This window comes from Rutidosis leptorrhynchoides, chromosome 5 (assembly GCF_046630445.1).
Source record: "Rutidosis leptorrhynchoides isolate AG116_Rl617_1_P2 chromosome 5, CSIRO_AGI_Rlap_v1, whole genome shotgun sequence".
In the NCBI taxonomy this organism is placed as follows: Eukaryota; Viridiplantae; Streptophyta; class Magnoliopsida; order Asterales; family Asteraceae; genus Rutidosis; species Rutidosis leptorrhynchoides.
The window spans coordinates 402,063,837-402,082,498 of record NC_092337.1 but is presented as its reverse complement, the minus strand read 5'-3'; the positions used below and the strand labels follow the sequence as shown (position 1 = coordinate 402,082,498).

Sequence of the window (18,662 nt, the reverse complement as noted above, 5' to 3'; positions counted from 1 at the left end):
ATGTTATTCTCAGGTACGAATTAAGTCTTCCGCTGTGCATTAGCTCATGTTAAGGATACTACTTGGGACCATTTAAGCTATGATACAAGGACGTTGCATTCGAGTCATTGAAGTTCATTAAAGACTATTGTTATGAAAATGGCAGATTAGATCATTTGGTTGTTATAAAATGTTAGGCTAATATGTCAACTCTCGATGTAATAATAGATTGCCTTTAAGAAATAAATGCAACGTTTGTAAAATGTATCATATAGAGGTCAAGTACCTCGCGATGTTATCAACTATTGTAATTCGTTTTTAATCTATATGGACGATGTCCGGATGATTAGTTTCGGATCCTTTCACATACCTCCATTCCCACATCACTCTATGGATTCAAGTTCGTGTCATCGCGAAAATCTAAAATAAACAAAATGTAACGACGTCTCAAACGTGACTCGTATTAAATCGAAAGAATTGGTGCAACTCTGAAGATGCGTTCCCCGAGGGAAGTGTATAGTTGATTGTTCACGTCAATGTGGTTCGAGTCAGACAATATGTATTTAGGTATGAAAAGAGTAACGAGTCATGATAACAAGTAGTACGCAACCGTAGCGATAAATAGTGATGACGATACTCATCTAGAGTAGTGACAGTGACTTTACAATATTCATGGATAGTAAGATGAGACGGAGGAAATAACAACCAAGGAGTCAGAGTTCCCGAACTAAAGTGGCAGGATACGAGTTCGTATAATGAAGGTTGGGTACCATTAAAAAGTTTTCCTAAGAATGATTCAAGTGTAATGCACAAGTAGTCAAGTAAGTGCTATCTATAGCAAATGTATGTCAGAATGCAAATGCTAACTATCCGGTTGTAGTCTAGACTTACTAATGCGTCCTAACGACTCTGTTAGACACACTAATGCATCCTAGTTCTCTACAACCAACGCTCTGATACCACTTGTAACGACCCGACCAAAACCGTTATTGACGGCGCCGTTAACTTAGGTCCCGTTGCGTGGTCGTAGTCCCTATATGAGACTCGTTTGACCAAAATTATGTCGCATTCATTTGAAAGGTACAAGACTTGCAAGTTTAGTTTACAAGACCGTTCGACAACAAGTCTAAGTTTACAAAAGTCATGAAGTATAAATGAAATAACTTGCGACATAATTAGTTTAAAAACACAGTTGCTATAAATAGCGTAAGTATGTAAACAAAAGTTTGAATCCAAAAGTGCTATCCCTAGCGTATGTATGTATGTATGCTTGACTCCAAGCAAGTAATCAAAGAGTGCGGAAGCATGTATCAAGTAGCCATGTATAAACCTGAGAAAACATAGAAGAATCTGTCAACGCAAAAACGTTGGTGAAATCATAGGTTTAAGTAAGTGAGTAAAAGTAAAGTAAGTCGAACCACAAGATTTGCAAAGTTGAAATAATAGTAGTACATTCTAAAAGTTAATATTCACGAGCACCCAATTATCAAAGCTTAACGTTCCGTCCGTTGAATACCCCATCAATTAGTGCTAGAACAACACTGTTCCCGAAAATATATTTCATTCGTAAACGGTAGCGAACCGTTTGAATGAGGGTTTGTCAAACCCATATGGCCATATAACATAAGTTCTCGCTTACACCATCTGATGTAACTAATGATAATCGGATTGAGGATTTTCGTTCTAAACTCGTATGTAGAATGTTTGTTTTCCCGTTCTTGTGTTCACTTAGTTCAAAAGAATCGTTTATGTTTTCTCATCCCAAAAGTAAGTTCAAAAGAGTAAAAAGTGGGACTATGATCTCACCTCGAGTGCACGAGTATAAAGGTACTTCAACAAGTAAACGTGTGCATGAAAGTTGCTTAGCCTTGACCTAAACAAGTAAGTTGTATCAATTAACCGGTTACGACACAAGGTCGGGTGAAATGTGTTCAATTAGTCCTATGGCTCGTTACGACTCGAATAGTATAGCATGTGAATCACGTTGTCAAGTTTCATACAAGAATCACGTATAAAAGCATGTTAGAACGATTGCATAAAAGTTTGGTTAAGTTTGACTAAAAGTCAAACTCGGTCAAAGTCAACGAAAAGTCAACGCGTTCGGGTCGGGTCCCGAACTATTTTTCTATGCTAAATATTCATATACAAGTATATTAAAACAGGTTTCATGTGAATCGGAGGTCGGTAGCTAGTCAAACATTTCGCGTGAAATGCGCCAAACAAGGCAGAATCTGGCCAGGCCAATCCGCGCGCCGCGCCACCATCTGGGCAGAGATTTCTGGTCAGTTTTTCAAAGTATGCACGAACCAAACATCAAACATTCACCATTTATGATCCGCAAACAACCAAAACATGTATCTTATATCCTCGGAAAGGTATTTTGACGAGCAATACAACTAACCACATATCATCAAACAAAAACATCATTTACAATAACCGAAAACTCGTCAATTGATCAAGAAAAGTTTATTTTCAAAGTTTCAAGTTCGTAAAACGTATTTCATGATTCGGGCAACCAATTTACATGTATGATATGCCGTTTTGAAGGTAATAACGCATACATTGCAACTAGACGCATATTCCAAGTTTCAATAAACATTTACTACGTCAAAATCACTAGCCACGTTATCGTTTCAAAATCAATTTCGACACAAATGAGACTTATGATTCACTAATCAAACGCTAGCATACATCACACCATTTCGAAGCTATTTACGCATACAATTTAACTAGTTAACTAGCATACATTCAAACAAGTGTCTCAACTAGCATTCAACCGCATCAAGTTCCTACCAAAACGATAATCGATTCACCAAAAACACATTTCATGTTATTGAGCTAGTTTTTCATCATCCAACATATCAAAACGAAGCTAATGAAGTAACTAACACTTTTAACACATACACTTTATCTTATAACATCATTTGAGCAACCAAAACTCAAGATTAAGCTAGACCCATTTGGGTGTTCATGTCATATTTTCAAAACACGAAGAACGAGCATACAAATTACATACACGACATCCCTACGAGCCATAGACACTAATTAACCACTTGACAAGTCTAAAAACGAATTTAACAAGTTAGGGTTTCATGAGAAATTCTTACCCCATGCCATGAGACTAGTATCAAATCGAAGAGGATGAAACGAGGATTCCAAAAGTACAATTTGTTTTGATGTTTGATTCCTTGCTTGAATTTGGATGATGATTGAAGATGATGAAGAATTTAGGATGGGAGTTCTTGGTTGAGAGAAAAGAAGAAAGAAAAGAAATGAGGAGATAATGGTGGGAGGTGGTGACTAGTTGCTCCAATTTGGCCAAGTGACAAGATTTGTCCCTCAAGTTTCAAAGCGGGTGCGGGAATTAACCAAACGAATATTTTTAAAACGCTCGAGTAAACGGATGATGTCAAAATTAAATAGCGGAAATATAATGAACGTTACTCACGGAAACTATTAATTTAAATACGAAAGATTATGTTTTAAAAAAAAAAAGACGGTGTTAAAATTAAATTTAACGGAAAAACGCGGGATGTTACAGTACTCTTAACGATTCGAAACTGATTAGTGTGTTATGTAGTTGATGAAGTTGTATGCTGGAGAGCCAGTATGAATTGTTTTTAATAGAATGCAAAAGGAGCCTCTAATGAAAACGTACACTATCAACTTTAGTCAAAAGATTGGGATGCCCTTGAAGCTCATTGAATACTAAAGATTTTATTTAGAACAAGGTCTTGCAGTAGTGTTGTAGTTTCAGTCATATCGCTTAAGCTATTTCGTTGTAGCTTGTCTATGGGTACTTTATTGTATTTTTTAGTGTTACTTCGACCCATTTGACCCATCAATAAAGTGTCAGGTCCCGCAGAACTCTACAAAGATCTTATTTGGAATGTCACAAGGCTGCAAGGATTTGATTAAATGTTATTATTAGCTTTTACGTTGCTAATATTTTCAAAACATTTACTTTCAATACAAATACTATCAATAATGGAGGTTTTTTGTCATTGTAATTGTATCATACAGCTAATCGGTATCAATACTAACGTTTTCGATGATTAACGTATTACTATACCAACTTTTTAAGCCACCATACAACACACGGACTATTAAAGCTAGTTCTTGGTATATTGCAACAAAACTTGAATCGCTCCAATAAATAATGCATATGGCTTAAGGAACGTTTCCTCTCTTTCCTCAACGTCAAATAGCAAGTGATAACAGAGAAGTAACGTTTCCTTTCTTTTTCTATATCTTAATATGGAGTAGTAAATAAAAATAAATAAACATGTGAATGTAAAGAAACAAATTAAAGTACATGTAGCAGAGATTTGAATGTGATTTTATTAGTGAAAAGGACCATCTACATAATTGTGTAAACTTAACGGGATGTAATTTATATTCATGTGTTAAACTTAATGGAACAGTAAACTTTTGTTAGATAAGGATGTACTTGGAAATATATAATGTTTTTAAGGACTATTTATACAATTATAAATTGAAAAGGATGAAAAGAGCAAAACAACAAATAATACAGGGATGATTTAAGTAATTTTGTCTAGAAACAAATTAAATTAAATTAAATTTAAATTTAAATTAAAAAATTAAATTAAAATAAAGCCCTAATTGAATCGACCAAAAGCGAGCAACACAACACCCAAAACCTGTGCTCCGTCGTCGTTTCCGTCGCCGGTGTGCTCCGCCGTATGTTTTAACCGTTTTTCCGTCGTGTTTTTGGTTAATACTTTTGTCGACGTCATCTATCGTCTACAAATCAGGTTCGTTAGCAATTTTATAAGTACAAGTTTCTACGCTATTATGAATGCAATGTGTTTCCATGTGTGCTACAATATCTAGTCCATACTAAATACTAGAATTACTGAAAATTTTCGAGATTTAATATATTATGACATTGAATCTAATTTTTTTTTTAATAATTATTTTAGGATTAGTTCAAACATCCGTTCTTAGTATAACTGTTGCTGATAATATTCAAATTTTTAATCATTGAATTTCTATGAGTCATGAATGTTGGCATTACCATTGCAGGCTTGCCTCACTGTATCCCCACACTTTGTGTGTGGGGCTTGGGTTTAGGTTATGGGTTGAGCCCACACTCTGCCTATCGTATTAATCAATCTGTGCCTGAAATATGGAGCTCCATGATTGACCCTAGGGGGTTTTCTCCCGAATCCATTTAGGATTCAAACCCGGTCCGCCTGCCCGTCGGGATGGTTTAAGGATCGGGTTCCAGCAATATAGGGATGAGATCGGTACACGTACCGTACCGTACCGATACCGAAAATCCCGATACCGAAAATAAGGAAAATCGAGAACCGAATAGCGTACCGAATACCGAAATCGGTACCGGTATCGATACCGGTATTTTCGGTATTATACCCGTTTTTCTCGAATTTACATTTTTTTTCGATTTTTACAACTTTTCTTTTTCAAATCACCCAACTAATTTTTGTCACACAACTAATATTGGTATACTTTTTGAATTATATTCACGAATATATCTTTTGACAAGGGTTTCATGGCATTTTGAGAAATAGAAGGTAGTGTGAAAGTTGTATGAAGTGATTTGCATGGGTACGGATACCGAATGGTACCGATACCGAAATCGTCTCAAATCAAGAACCGATAGCGATACCGAATACCATCGGTACGGTATTTCGGTACCGGTACGGTTTCGGTATTTCGGGATTTTTGCTCATCCCTACTGCAATACGATCCGGCTTTCCTGCTGAAAGCGCGTGCGTGCGTGACATATGATCACGAAGGTGGTTAGGTCCCCTATGGGTGATGCCGACAACTTGCCCTAAAAAATGAATGTTGGCATTTGTTGTATGTTTAATGCCTGAATGATGAAATGATTGTATTTGGTTTTATTTGATAGTTTATGGCCTTTGTTGAAATTAAAGTAGATGAAGTAAGGAGTCAGGAGAAGTAAGCTCATAATTTATAGTCGAAATGACAACTATTATTCATGGTCTAAGATTGTACGTATAATTTTGGTTCTTTAGAATACTCCTTAGGATTGAAAAATTAATGAATGGCAAATTCAACTACCATCTTATACACTTAGGCCCCGTTTGGCTCACGGAATCCAATGGGATTCCGCGAGCCAAACGGGGCAAGAACTCTGTTGATGATATCTTTCCATATAAAAATGCCGTTTCCATAAGAACGGACTGAATGGTACGCTTATGAATGGAGGCAGTAATTTTACCTCGGTTGTTTGTTAAACTTAATAATATGTATACGTGTAGTTTATTTGTTATTTAAGTATATAAGTGTGTCATGGACTTAATTATTTCTTTTCATATAATTTTGCAGATTTGGTAATGGAACAAACATCCCCATCTTCAACTCCATCTACTTCACAGGATTTCAATGCCGTTACACCCACAATAAAGGATGGAGACCATGTCGGGACTGATTCTATGCATGATGCTGACTCAGCAAACCATGTTAATTCACGTGGTCATGTTGGATCCACCCCTTCATTTCCATACAACGTGACTCCAAATGCTAATACAAATTCCGAGAGCCCTTATCAATTGTCATTCAGTTCTGTTAGTGGTCCCTCTGCAACCTATTGTTTTTTGTGTGTTTGCGCTTCAAAAAAGTACTTTATTAAACATTGTTGTCAGATTGTTGCAAGCATTTTCAGCTAACTTTTCGATCATAACTGCAGGCTGTGATAAACTCACCAGGGTCATCATCCATTCCTAGACCTCCTTTTGGCGTTTCTGCTGGTTCTGGTCCTTCATTTTCATATAACATTCCACAAGCTGAGAATTCTTCTTCTGGTGGTCAGTCATTGCATTCGAGAACGGTAAAGATAACCTTTGATTATAAAGCTATTGTTTCATTAATGTATGCTTTATACTCAAATACAAAATATCAACCATAAGTTAATTTCTTGTTTTGATTGTGTTATATGTTTCATTTCTCAGTTAGAATCGCCAAATAACGTCTCACTATCTGCTACATCCATGCAACCTCCTGTTCCTGGGAACTTGGCACAACCCAATTCATTTATTAGAGGAACGAGTGCGCAGGGCATGCCACCACCTTCACCTGTTGATGTACCAAGAGAACCATCATCTAATGCTGCCTCTTTTTCTTATAATGGACATCAGCAGTTACTGCAGAAGGATCAGTCTGTACCATCCGTATGTCCATCTTCCTTTTTTCTCTATGAATTAAGTTGGTTTTAGGCATGACTACTACACCTTGTTAAACTTCACATTGACATAAGCATAGGTTATTGTGCAAGATTTTACTGATGCAGTGAGTATTCTGAACGTTAAGACGATAATTGCTCCATGTTATGATACTTGCTGTGTCTTAGAGGACTCAATAGCTGCAATAGTAGTTGAAATTTATGTGTCATTTTCTTATTTCAAAGTGAGTTGATTGTAATGTTGATGTAGGTGGCTAATTTTTTTGTTTTACTAGACTATTTTATTAAAGATGCATCTAATTGTTTTTTTAATAGTCCTCATCTGGAGACTAAGTTATCATGGCTGATTTTTTGTAACAGAATGCTACAAGCCATGTTGCTCAAGGACCTATTGTATCTTCTACAGCATCTGTCCCTCATTCTGTTCCACAACATGCTCATTCAACTTTAGGCGCCACATCATCAAATACCAGCTTCTCTCCACCGCCATTCTGGATGCCATCTGCACCATCTTTTCAACCGCCGCCAGGTGCACCGAGAATTCCTGTAACACCAGGTCCACCTGGCAGAGCTCCAGCTACTCATATTCAAAGTGGTTTATCTCCTCAGCAACCATTTTTTGTTCCTAACTCTCCTATGGTGGGACCCGCTCAAGGAATTTGGCTTCAGCCTCAACCAATAGGTGGCTTTTTAAGACCCCAACGGTTACCATATCCACCTGCTTTTCCTGGTCCCTTCCCCTTGCTAGCTCAGCCTCCTGCAGCTTCTATTGGAGTTCCTGGCGTGGGTCCTATATCGTCTGCAGTCTCTGACAGTGTGCCAAATGAATTACCTCCAGGAACTGGTATGTGTGCTTGTTATGATATCCAGAACTAATAATGTGATTAATTGAGTTTTTGTTCTTGATATGGGTTTAACAGATAACAAAAAGCATGCAAGTGCTGTTGGTGTTGAGGTTGAAACACGTGTTGTTGAGCAGTTGGATGCGTGGTCAGCCCACAGGACCGAAACAGGAACCATATACTATTATAATGCTGTGACTGGACAGTCTACTTACCAAAAACCTGCTGGCTATATGGGAGAGGTACTTTTTCTCATATTGACTGTTCTCTGTTCATGAAATGATGTTAATCCTGAACTTTTTTTGGGCTTTTATCTACTGATAAGAATCTGTCTTATAGTAGTGTAATGGAATGAACTTTGAAATTGTATTACAACATCTGAATCTTATTATACTATAGTACGTGTTTGTCTTTGATAGATAACTTAGGATCACATAGTTGTCTGTCCTTTAAATGAAGTAATTTATAAGTAGCTTGATGTTTGTTAGCATCACAGAATTGACTTGGGTGATTTGCCCAATTGAACTAATATTTTTCTCTCTTATTGTTTTGTACTTGACAGCCTGATAAAGTCTATGCACAACCAACTCCAATTTCATGGTGAGTTCTTTGCATTCTACTCATAACCCTATTTTTTATTTTGTTTCTGTTATTACTTATATATCCCGTTTACCCTCAATGTGTGTCGTCTCTTTGCTTTCTGCAATCATAACCTTAATTATTTAATGCTGATATGATTTACAGCATATGAATCTTCTAACTGCAGGTTTTGTTTTCTCATCCTTTTTGTTATATTCTTGTTCAGGGAGAAGTGTGCTGGTACAGATTGGTCATTGGTGACCACAAATGATGGCAAACGATACTACTATAACGCTAAAACCAAGGTAATATTAGCTCTAGTTTTGCACCTAGATAATTCAGTTACTATTTTACTTGTGTATATTTTTCTATTTGCCGTGCACCTTTGCTTGTTTCGTCCCAGAAAACATCACATCTTGTTTTGTCATTAGGGTCAAACAAACCTTAAAGACTGGTACGACTTGTTGTTTAGTGATTTGTATGGATGTAGTTTGACCTTCTAAGGGTGGTTTAGTTGTTAGAACTCACGTTTCTTTATCTGATCCTTGAAAGTGTATAACTGTTCTCTAAATATTTGGAATAGTATTGTGCGGATAGTCAATTTGTCAAAAGTTAGGGTCTTTCTTGTAATGAATAGGTAACCAAATCAGTTATGTATGTCTATCACAAATTTCTTAAAGTTGGGGGAATTTGTTAGAGGTAGCAATAATCAATGTTGAAAAAGTGCTAATTGGGGATTAATTGGTCAGGACCTTGTAGGGATTAATCGGATTTTACTTTTCTATATTTAAATAATAAATTTCAAAAATTTGTATTTGTATGTTGTATAATAATGGAAGAGAAACATAAACAAAATTCTATAGAAGCATAAACAATAACATAGTTGTCTAGAAACTCAAACATAATAATATAGACCAGGATACATACATTAGTTGTTATTTGCACAATCCAAGTAGGGACTGCATACATTACTATCGCTAGTTATTATTAGTTAAACTAAAAGTAAATTTAAAATCAACAGCAGGAAGTCAAATTTGTAACTTAAAATTTTTTAAGCAATATTTCTGTAACATCTGTTATCTGCATACGCTAATTAAATAAACATTAGAGATTAACACCTGTTACTGCAATATTACTTACCACATTACAAATTATACTTGAACTTAATTTGAAACAAACCCTTCTGCAACACTGATTATAGACTCAAAACCATAATTTTAAGTCAAAATGAAATGTTGACTAAGTTTGACTTTCACCGATGTTGACCGATTCATCCAGTCCTTGACCAATTAATCCCTGCTTTGACATATTAATCCCCACTGACCGATGGTTGACCAATTTATTGAAAAGATTTTTCAGAAATCTCTTAAACCGGAGTAATCCCCGATTAATCGGGCATTAATCCGGATTTTCACAATACCGACAATAATGGCTGGGTCGTTTGGTCTACATAACAAATTAAAAGGGGTGTTTTTTTTTTTCAAATGTACTTTTACCCTGCTGTTTATGAAGTAGATATGCCCTATTCCTGGTTTGACATGTAAAGTGATTTACAATATTTTTTTATAACAAACTAAATAAACAATATTCTTTGGTCAGTTAAGTAGCTGGCAAATACCAACAGATGTGAGCGAGATGAAAAAGAAGCTGGATAATGATGCTCTTAAAGAACAACCCGTATCAATACCTACTGCTACAATCCTAACCGAAAAACTATCTGCTCCTGTAAGCTTGAGTGCCCCTGCTATTAACACAGGCGGTCGTGATGCTATATCCCCTGCAACATTGAATGTACCTGTTTCATCATCATCATCATCTGCACTTGATTTGATAAAAAAGAAACTGCAAGACTCAACAGCTTCTGCTACCGATTTACCGCATGCAAACTCGGGTGGGGCAGTTTTACCTGAGTTGAATGGGTCTGTTGTAACAGTTGATCAAGTAGGGAAGGGGGGATCACATAGTGAGAATGGAAAAGATAAGATGAAAGATGATAATAAAGCTGATGGAAATTTATCAAATAGTTCATCAGATTCAGAGGATGTTGATAGTGGACCCACCAAGGAGGAGCGTGCTATCCAATTTAAGGTATTGTTTTTCATCTTTTTTTGGTTGGTTATATTATTATATTTTGTCTTGCCATGGCTCGTTTTTTTGTTGGTTATTGTTTATAAATCAACAAATTTGTGCATCATTACTAGTGGAAGTAAATGTATGTGGACTTATGTTTTCCTTGCTCACACTTACATTATAGGTTATTGTTGTAATTATAAAGTTCATAATGTTTTATTTGTATTATACAGTAATTAATGTTGAGTTTTGTGCTTTTGGAATATTTAGGAGATGCTCAAGGAGCGTGGGGTGGCCCCATTCTCAAAATGGGAGAAGGAGCTTCCAAAGTTTGTGTTTGATCCACGTTTCAAGGTTTGTTTACTCAAATTTTGTCAGTTTAATAAGTTGTTATTAAAGATTTAAAGCTCTATCATAGTCTGGTTTCAATTTATTCTTGCAGGTGATACCAAGTTATAGTGCCCGGAGAGCTATCTTTGATCATTTTGTTCGAACACGTGCTGAAGAAGAACGCAAAGAAAAACGAGCAGCACAAAAGGCTGCAATTGAAGGTTACAAACAGTTGTTGGATGAGGCGAAGGAGGTTTGATTTAAGTCTGTCTCTAATTTATGTCTTAAAGTTTCCTTTAATAAATGTAAATCAATAATCTATACTACCAACTTAAATAATTTGAGTTATAAGTTGCCGTTTTGTCTCAATTTCAGGATATCAACCACAACACTGACTATCAAACATTTAAAAGAAAACGGGGTCATGATCCAAGGTTTGAGGCCTTGGACCGTAAAGAGCGTGAAGCTCTACTAAATGAAAGGCAAGTAAAAGTAACTAGTTCTTTGCAACTTAATATTTTTTTTAGAAAAAATTTTTGTTAACAAAGTATGTTTTATGATCACATTTTGTGTATATTTTTTAAAGCTCTTTTATCTTTCAGGGTTCTTCCACTAAAGAAGTCTATTGAAGAGGAGGCTCGTGCAAAACATGCTAGTTTTAAGTCAATGCTTCGGGATAATAAGGACATTTCTTCAACTTCTCGATGGTCAAAGGTTAGTACGTGTTTATTTTGTTACTAGGATTTTAGATATTCAATACATAATGTCAAGATCCAAGATATCGTTAATATTTACATATTAAAGTATGCAAATAATTTGCTAATTATGTATTTATATGCTTTTAACTTGTGATCTTGAAGGTTAAGGATATTTTAAGAAATGATCCTCGATATAAATCTGTTAAGCATGAGGACAGGGAAGTTCTGTTTAATGAATATATCGCTGAACTAAAGGAATCCGAAGAGGAAGCTGAAAGAGCAGTCAAGGCAAAACGGGATGAAGAGGTATTATAAGTTTATAACAGACACTAAATATTAGGTGTGTATACAAGTGGCATTACAAACTAAGATGTTTATTATATATTTTAATTAATACAGGATAAGTTAAAGGAACGAGAGCGGGTGTTGCGTAAAAGGAAAGAGCGAGAAGAACAGGAAGTCGAGAGAGTTCGCTCGAAAGCGCGAAGAAAGGAAGCCATTGAATCATATCAAGCCTTACTTGTAGAGTCGATTAAAGATCCACAGGTACCTTTTGATGATCAAATATTCTTAGTCGTATTCTTGTTTATCTTTCTATTACAATTATGCCAAATTATTAGTCTTAGAAGCAAAGTTCAGGTATCATGGATTGTGTTATCCCATAATATATTTAGTGTTATGATATATGACTATCTCTACATCTGTTGTTCAGGTATCATGGACGGATGCAAAACTCAAACTAGAGAAGGATCCTCAAGGGCGTGCAGATAATTCCTATTTAGATCAATCAGATCTCGAAAAGCTTTTCCGTGAACACATCAAGTTATTGCATGACGTAAGTTAATAAGATTCGCAAGCACTTTTTTCCCTTTGTAAATGTTCATTTCATTAATTGATTAGAAAATAGTTGTAGCAAGTAAAATGATTTTTGAGGTAATAAAGTGGTTCGCGTTAAGTTTACTTTCTGTAACATTCAACTATACCTGGCAAACGGGTGGGGTGGAGTCGAGACCCGCACGGATTTTGGGTAAAAATGGGTCATAAATCGAATGGGTCAGAATTATTAGATGTGTCAACGGGCCGGGTCTTAATGGGTCGGGTTTGGTCGACTCGAAGTTTCATGATACCTGTTTCAATTTTCAGTTTTGTGTCGTTATTTCAGTTTTGCAAAGTGCGTTTCTGTTTTCAGTAATGTGTTTCAGTTTTCATATTTGCGTTTTGGTTTTCAGATTCCCGTTTCAGTTTTCACTTTCGCGTTTAAGATTTAATTTCGTATTTCAGTCAGTTTTGCGATTAAGTTTTCAGAATGCGTTTCAATTTTCAGATTCGCGTTTTAGTTTTCTGATTCGTGTTTCTGTTTTCTTTTCTCGTTTCAGTTTTCATTTTTGAGTTTAAGCTTCAGTTTTGCGTTTCTGGTTTTTCAGTATCACGTTTCGTTTCAAGTTTCACATATTGCGTTTCACTACGCATTTCATTTTTCAGATTCACATTTCTGTTTTCAGATTCGTGTTTTAGTTTTTTGTTTCTCAATACTGAAAACCGAAACCCGAATCTGAAAACTCAAATGTAAAACTGGAATGGGAAATTGAAACATAAATTTGAAGCTCGAGAACAAAAAACTGAAATGCGAAACCGAAAATCGAAACATGGAACTGAAAACTGAAACGTATAACGCGGAACAGACTAATGAAACGCGAAACTGAAATGCAAAACTTTTGAAAATAGAAATGTGAAACTAAAAACTGAAACACGAAACTCAAACATATATTACTTTATAGCTCGACCTATTTGTCGGACTTTATGGATTTTGACCCAATTGACCCATTTCTTTATATTTGTCTGACCCAATGGGTTTTAGACAAACCCATTTGACCCATTTTTAGGACTTTGGGTTTTGCTTTGCTAGGTATACATTCAACCAGTGTGTGACCCTTTTCGCTCTTAGCTAATTTATTCATCTGATACTTCTGAGATAACATTACGCTTCTAGCTCTATTATACTTAAAAGGATCTCCTTTTGTAACATAATAATCTGTTACTATGTTTCAGCGGTGTGCAAATGAATACAAAGCTCTGTTGGCTGACGTGATAACCACAGATGCAGCTACAAAAGAATACGAAGATGGTAAGACGGTTTTTACCTCATGGTCAACAGCCAAAAACCTTCTTAAAAATGATGCCCGATACAGCAAATTGCCGAGAAAAGATAGAGAATCTTTATGGCGGCGCCATGTTGATGATCTACAACGAAGGCGAAATTCAACAGTTGACCAAGACGCTGAAAAGCACGGGTCTAGAAGAACCCACGATCGCCGATAGCGCTTTGCTTAGGCATAATAATCTATATCATCAGCATCTAACTGCTTTTATCTTGCCATATGCGATCTTATATATTTTCTTAGTTTCAATGTATACCTGTTATTTCTAGTGTAAACTTATTTATGTGATAGCATGCAACTGTTGTTTATGGTTAAAAGAAGAATTTTGTTTCTTAGACTGGTGGTTAGATGTATCATATATCTTATTTTAGATTTAGTTATTATTATTATGTTGGTGTAAGTTTTTATGAGAGCACATAATCAAAACAGAGTACCAAATTGTTTGTGTATACTTATTGACGCCAGTCTTGCCGCCTTAAAAGATTGTAAGATAAAAGAGGGAATAAAATTTGCAGACAAAAGTATAGGCTTCTTATCATAATTAAGATCTCGTTGGTTACTATCATGCATTAATACGATTGAAGGATGAACTGTTTTGTTATCTAATATATCAATTTTTACTATTCATAACATATACATACATACATTTCCAGAGTATAACAAATGAACAAAATAATTTCAAGCATAAAATATGGGAGATGATATATCCACATCTATTTTTACTTCATCCACCATCATTTGAGTCTTTTTTCTCAAAATATCCCTCAATAATATTTAACAGAAAATTTGTATAAGTTATCATTTAAGGGTATTTTAGAACATTCAAGTGGAAGGAGTAAAAGTGATGGTGGATATATCATCTCCCTTAAAATATGATACTATGGAGAAACTAAAAGATGGGTATACTTTGCGGGTGCTTAAAGAAATTATGTGGATCAACTTTAGCTTTGATGCGAATCAACTTCTTAAAATTATCTCTCTTCCAATATCGCTCGCCCCAAACACTTGCTTCTTCATAAGTTGCACTTCCAACCCCCAATTCAAAATCAATGTAGTTATAATACGCCTCCCTTGGGTTCTTCGACACATAAGGCGTTATAAATTTATTAAAGTTTCTCAACCACCTTAAACGTTGAAGCGATACTGGTGTCGTATCAGATTCTTGATCTATAAAACTAACCATTTGATGAAATTGGTACAACACTCCAGCTCTATGAGGATACGGAGTTGCTGTCTCTGAGTACTCATCCATCTTTCCACCAAAAGGTTGCACGGTCACATATTCTTTTCCATCGATTTCAAACATCTTTCTCCATATTTTTTTGAGCCCGCTTATAGGGATCGGGGTGCGAATGTAGTCTATTTTGCTTTGGGCGTTCAACTTAAGGAGAGTAGTCCGATTAACAAAAACTTCGAGTGACGTGTTAGTTGGATACCCTTCGTAAAAAAGGGTCGACTGGATCATTGTCACCTCTTGACATATTTCCCGTGTGACATTAAGCTCAGGGTACTTTTCATCTAGTAAAGAAAGCAATGTGTCCGTTGCGCCCTGATAGAGTCCGTAAAATAACATTCGTACAGTTTTCTTGCTCGTTTTCGGGATTTTTTCGCTAGACATCTGAACTCTTATGTTCAAATTCTCATCTATAGTTGGCATAACATATTGATACTTATAGAACACCTCCATGGCGCCTTGTTCCAACGTTATGTCTTTCAAGAAAATAGTTACTAATTCTGGCACCGGAACCAACCTCAACTTCCATGCAAGAACGATTCCAAAACTCCCTGCGCCGCCACCACGGATTGCCCAAAACAAATCTTCGCCCATCGACATTCTATTAAGAATATTTCCATTAACATCCATAAACCTAACATCCACAACATTATCCGAACCAAGACCATATTTCCTCATCATGTTTCCATAGCCACCGCCACCCAAGTACCCACCAACGCCCACCGTAGGACAAATACCAGCCGGGAAATACAAGGCGTTGGTCTTTTGAAAAATAGCGTAGTAGACTTCACCAAACGTAGCGCCACCTTGGGCCCACGCGGTCTTTTTTGCAACGTTCACGTCTACTGATCTCATTCTTGTAAGATCAAGCATGACAAACGGAACATCAGCAGTGGACGAGACGCCCTCAAAGTCGTGGCCCCCACTTCTGATCCTCATTTCGTATCCGTGTGTCTTGCTGCATAAAAGTGTTACTCGGATTTGAGCATTGTTGACAGGTGTCACAATGACGGACGGTTTAGGAGTCGACGATTTATTGAATCTTTGGTTGTTGACTGCAACTTGCCAAATAGGTAGGAAACATGAATTGTTAGGGGTAAAAATTAAATGAGAGATTGAAGAGACATTATTTGAGTTGGATTCAAGGCAAGTTATAAATTTTTGGGGATTTGGTGATGCATTCTGATGGAAGTGTGATAATGTTGGACAAAAATAAACACTTATAAACAAAAGTATTAGTTGAAATTTACTCATGTTTTTAGACTGTTAATAATTTGATAGCCAATGGCGAGCGTTCAATTTATATATTCAAGTACGATGTTTGGATGGGATTATTATAACATTATATTAATGGAAATTTGAATGCATACGGCAAAAAGTTAGCTAAATGTATTGTGTAACAGTCAAAATTCATTTATTGGCTTTGCATTTGAAGATTATAAGCAACTTCTTAACTCATAATGGAACTTCATTGACTTTAAAATTATAATGGAATTCACTTTTACAGGGAAATAATAAAAAGAAAAAATTACTATTTACTCCTTAAGAAACAATATTACTTTAGCTACGATTTTTAGTGAGGTCGGTGCAAAAAGCCTGGAGGAAATTTCCCCCCAGCAAATACTAAAACCTACTCCGACAAAAAAAAAATAGAGATGACTTTTGACGTTGACACTATCATCGTCAAAACGTAACTTTAAAGAAAGTAAAAAAAAAAATGATAATTTTTCATTCCGTGGCAAATGAAAAGTCAAAAAATCGAAAATCTTTTAGCAAGCGCGTCGTTATAGATATTTGATCAGAAAAATCTTAAATATAAATGTTTCTGTTTATCGGATCTAGAGTGTTTCTGACAATACGTGAAAACTTCCTCCAGGCGCGTCGTTATTTGATCAGAAAAATAATAAATATAAATGTTTCTGACAATATGTGAAAACGATTTTTCATTTGAAGTGATTTTTCTAGTAGTGTTTAGTGGTAAGTTTACTATAAAATTGTGATAAAAATATTATTGGTAAGTAATTTCTTATTGATGAAATTATAGTGGAAAAGTATATTAATCTATACATATAAGTTGAGAATTTAAAATAAACTAACTGACGATTTTAAGGTCTAGTGGGGATAAAAGAAGAGTCGTTGCCGAGTAAAGCCGTGCAATATTATTCTATAATATCCGGTAGCATCTTCACGCATCTTTCTATTTATACTCATACACTAATTTGTGAATTCTTTCGTACTCCGTATTAGATAAGAGTAAAGTAATAAATATTATTTATCAAGTTTTTAATGATACATTGATACTCCTATTTTGGAGTTTATGTAGATGTAGATAAAAGTAACTATTATGTTAAAATCATTGTTATTATCATAATTATAAAGTTAATGTTTATGTTACGTTATAGATAATGACAATTATAGTGTAAAATCATTCGAATTACAACCACAACATCCATTTCTTTATCAATTAATTTATTAAGAGAGTTCTTAGTTATAACCATCAATCTAGTAAGATCAACAATCCCTTTTAAAATGATCATTTTCCGTTTAATTAAAATTCATATCAACTTCATTAACTAAGATACCTCAAACTTATAAAACGAATTATGCTGGCTTAAAGCCACCACCATGCCAGTCGATGAAATTTTTTGGATTGTGTATCAAAAAAAGTGGAGGTGTTTGTTTGGCGAGCGAGGAAATTACGTCTTCCGGTTTTGGTAGAACTAGACAAAAGAGGGATTGACCTACATTCGGTTTGTTGTCCATTATGTGATGGTGATATTGAAACGATCAATCACTCTTTCATTTTGTGTAAACATGCTTTTGAGGTTTGGTGCAAAGTTTTTGATTGGTGGGGACGAGGAGGCATACCATTTGTTAACGTCGGGGATCTCTTCCTTGATTCGGGACAAACGAGCTCGTCGATGGGGAAATTTATTTGGCAAGCGGTTGTGTGGACATGTTCTTACATAATTTGGAAGAACCGTAACAACAAGATTTTTTCAAGAAAGTGTTGGAACGTTCCGGTAGCACTTAATGAGATTCAAGTCAAAAGCTTTTAGTGGATCGCGAAAATGTGCAAAGACAAAGTCATCGACTGACATAATTGGATACACAATCCAAAAATTTTCATCTAATTGCTATTGAACGCTGAGTTGCCTCCTTGGCAAGTGACGGACAGTAGCCTTGTGTGTGTAACATTATTGTGTCTATATGCCATGTCAATAAGTCAGTAGCACTCTTAGCACTCTTGTATGTAGTGAGGCTTTATAACAGTGAGTTCATGTAATGTACATTTGTGATGGTAATATAATAAATAACTTTAAAAAAAAAAAAAAAAAACTTTTAATAAGTAGAATTAGAATAGGACATTAATTAATTTACATGATAATTATTCTCGAAAAGGGTTACAAACGTTTATATAAATTATCTATCTATCTATAGTTAATATTAAAATGCTATAATGATGATGTCATTATTAAGCTAATTTCTTTGTTAAGAAAAAATCAAAAAGAAAAAGAAAAATATCTAAGCATGGTGGGTGATGTCATTAATCTAAATAATTTTGAATTAAAATTAAAT

The 18,662-nt window shown here is 35.4% G+C and overlaps 2 protein-coding genes across 2 annotated transcripts; one reads left to right on the top strand and one right to left on the bottom strand.

The window, feature by feature from the left end:
- The first annotated feature begins 4,620 nt into the window (after positions 1-4,620).
- Positions 4,621-14,015, top strand: LOC139847477 (pre-mRNA-processing protein 40C). Its single transcript, XM_071837155.1, has 17 exons — positions 4,621-4,754; positions 6,319-6,557; positions 6,680-6,820; positions 6,942-7,160; positions 7,532-8,027; positions 8,092-8,255; positions 8,576-8,613; positions 8,819-8,897; positions 10,192-10,680; positions 10,933-11,016; positions 11,081-11,245; positions 11,368-11,474; positions 11,595-11,706; positions 11,853-11,996; positions 12,090-12,236; positions 12,403-12,525; positions 13,740-14,015. Exons 2-17 carry the CDS (start codon positions 6,327-6,329, stop codon positions 14,007-14,009), a joined length of 3,009 nt encoding a protein of 1,002 aa, XP_071693256.1. The 5' UTR covers positions 4,621-4,754; positions 6,319-6,326; the 3' UTR covers positions 14,010-14,015.
- Positions 14,016-14,738: 723 nt separating this feature from the next.
- Positions 14,739-16,337, bottom strand: LOC139849888 (berberine bridge enzyme-like 8). The gene has a single exon (XM_071839501.1). It carries the CDS (start codon positions 16,335-16,337, stop codon positions 14,739-14,741), a length of 1,599 nt encoding a protein of 532 aa, XP_071695602.1.
- Positions 16,338-18,662: the final 2,325 nt, after the last annotated feature.

Coding starts and splice junctions, on each gene's coding strand:
- LOC139847477 (XM_071837155.1), top strand. CDS start 6,327: ATGGAACAAACATCCCCATCTTCAACTCCATCTACTTCACAGGATTTC. Junction 8,028..8,091: donor AGGAACTGGTATGTGTGCTT/GTTATGATATCC, acceptor TGGGTTTAACAG/ATAACAAAAAGCATGCAAGT. Junction 11,997..12,089: donor AGGCAAAACGGGATGAAGAG/GTATTATAAGTT, acceptor TAATTAATACAG/GATAAGTTAAAGGAACGAGA.
- LOC139849888 (XM_071839501.1), bottom strand. CDS start 16,337: ATGAGTAAATTTCAACTAATACTTTTGTTTATAAGTGTTTATTTTTGT.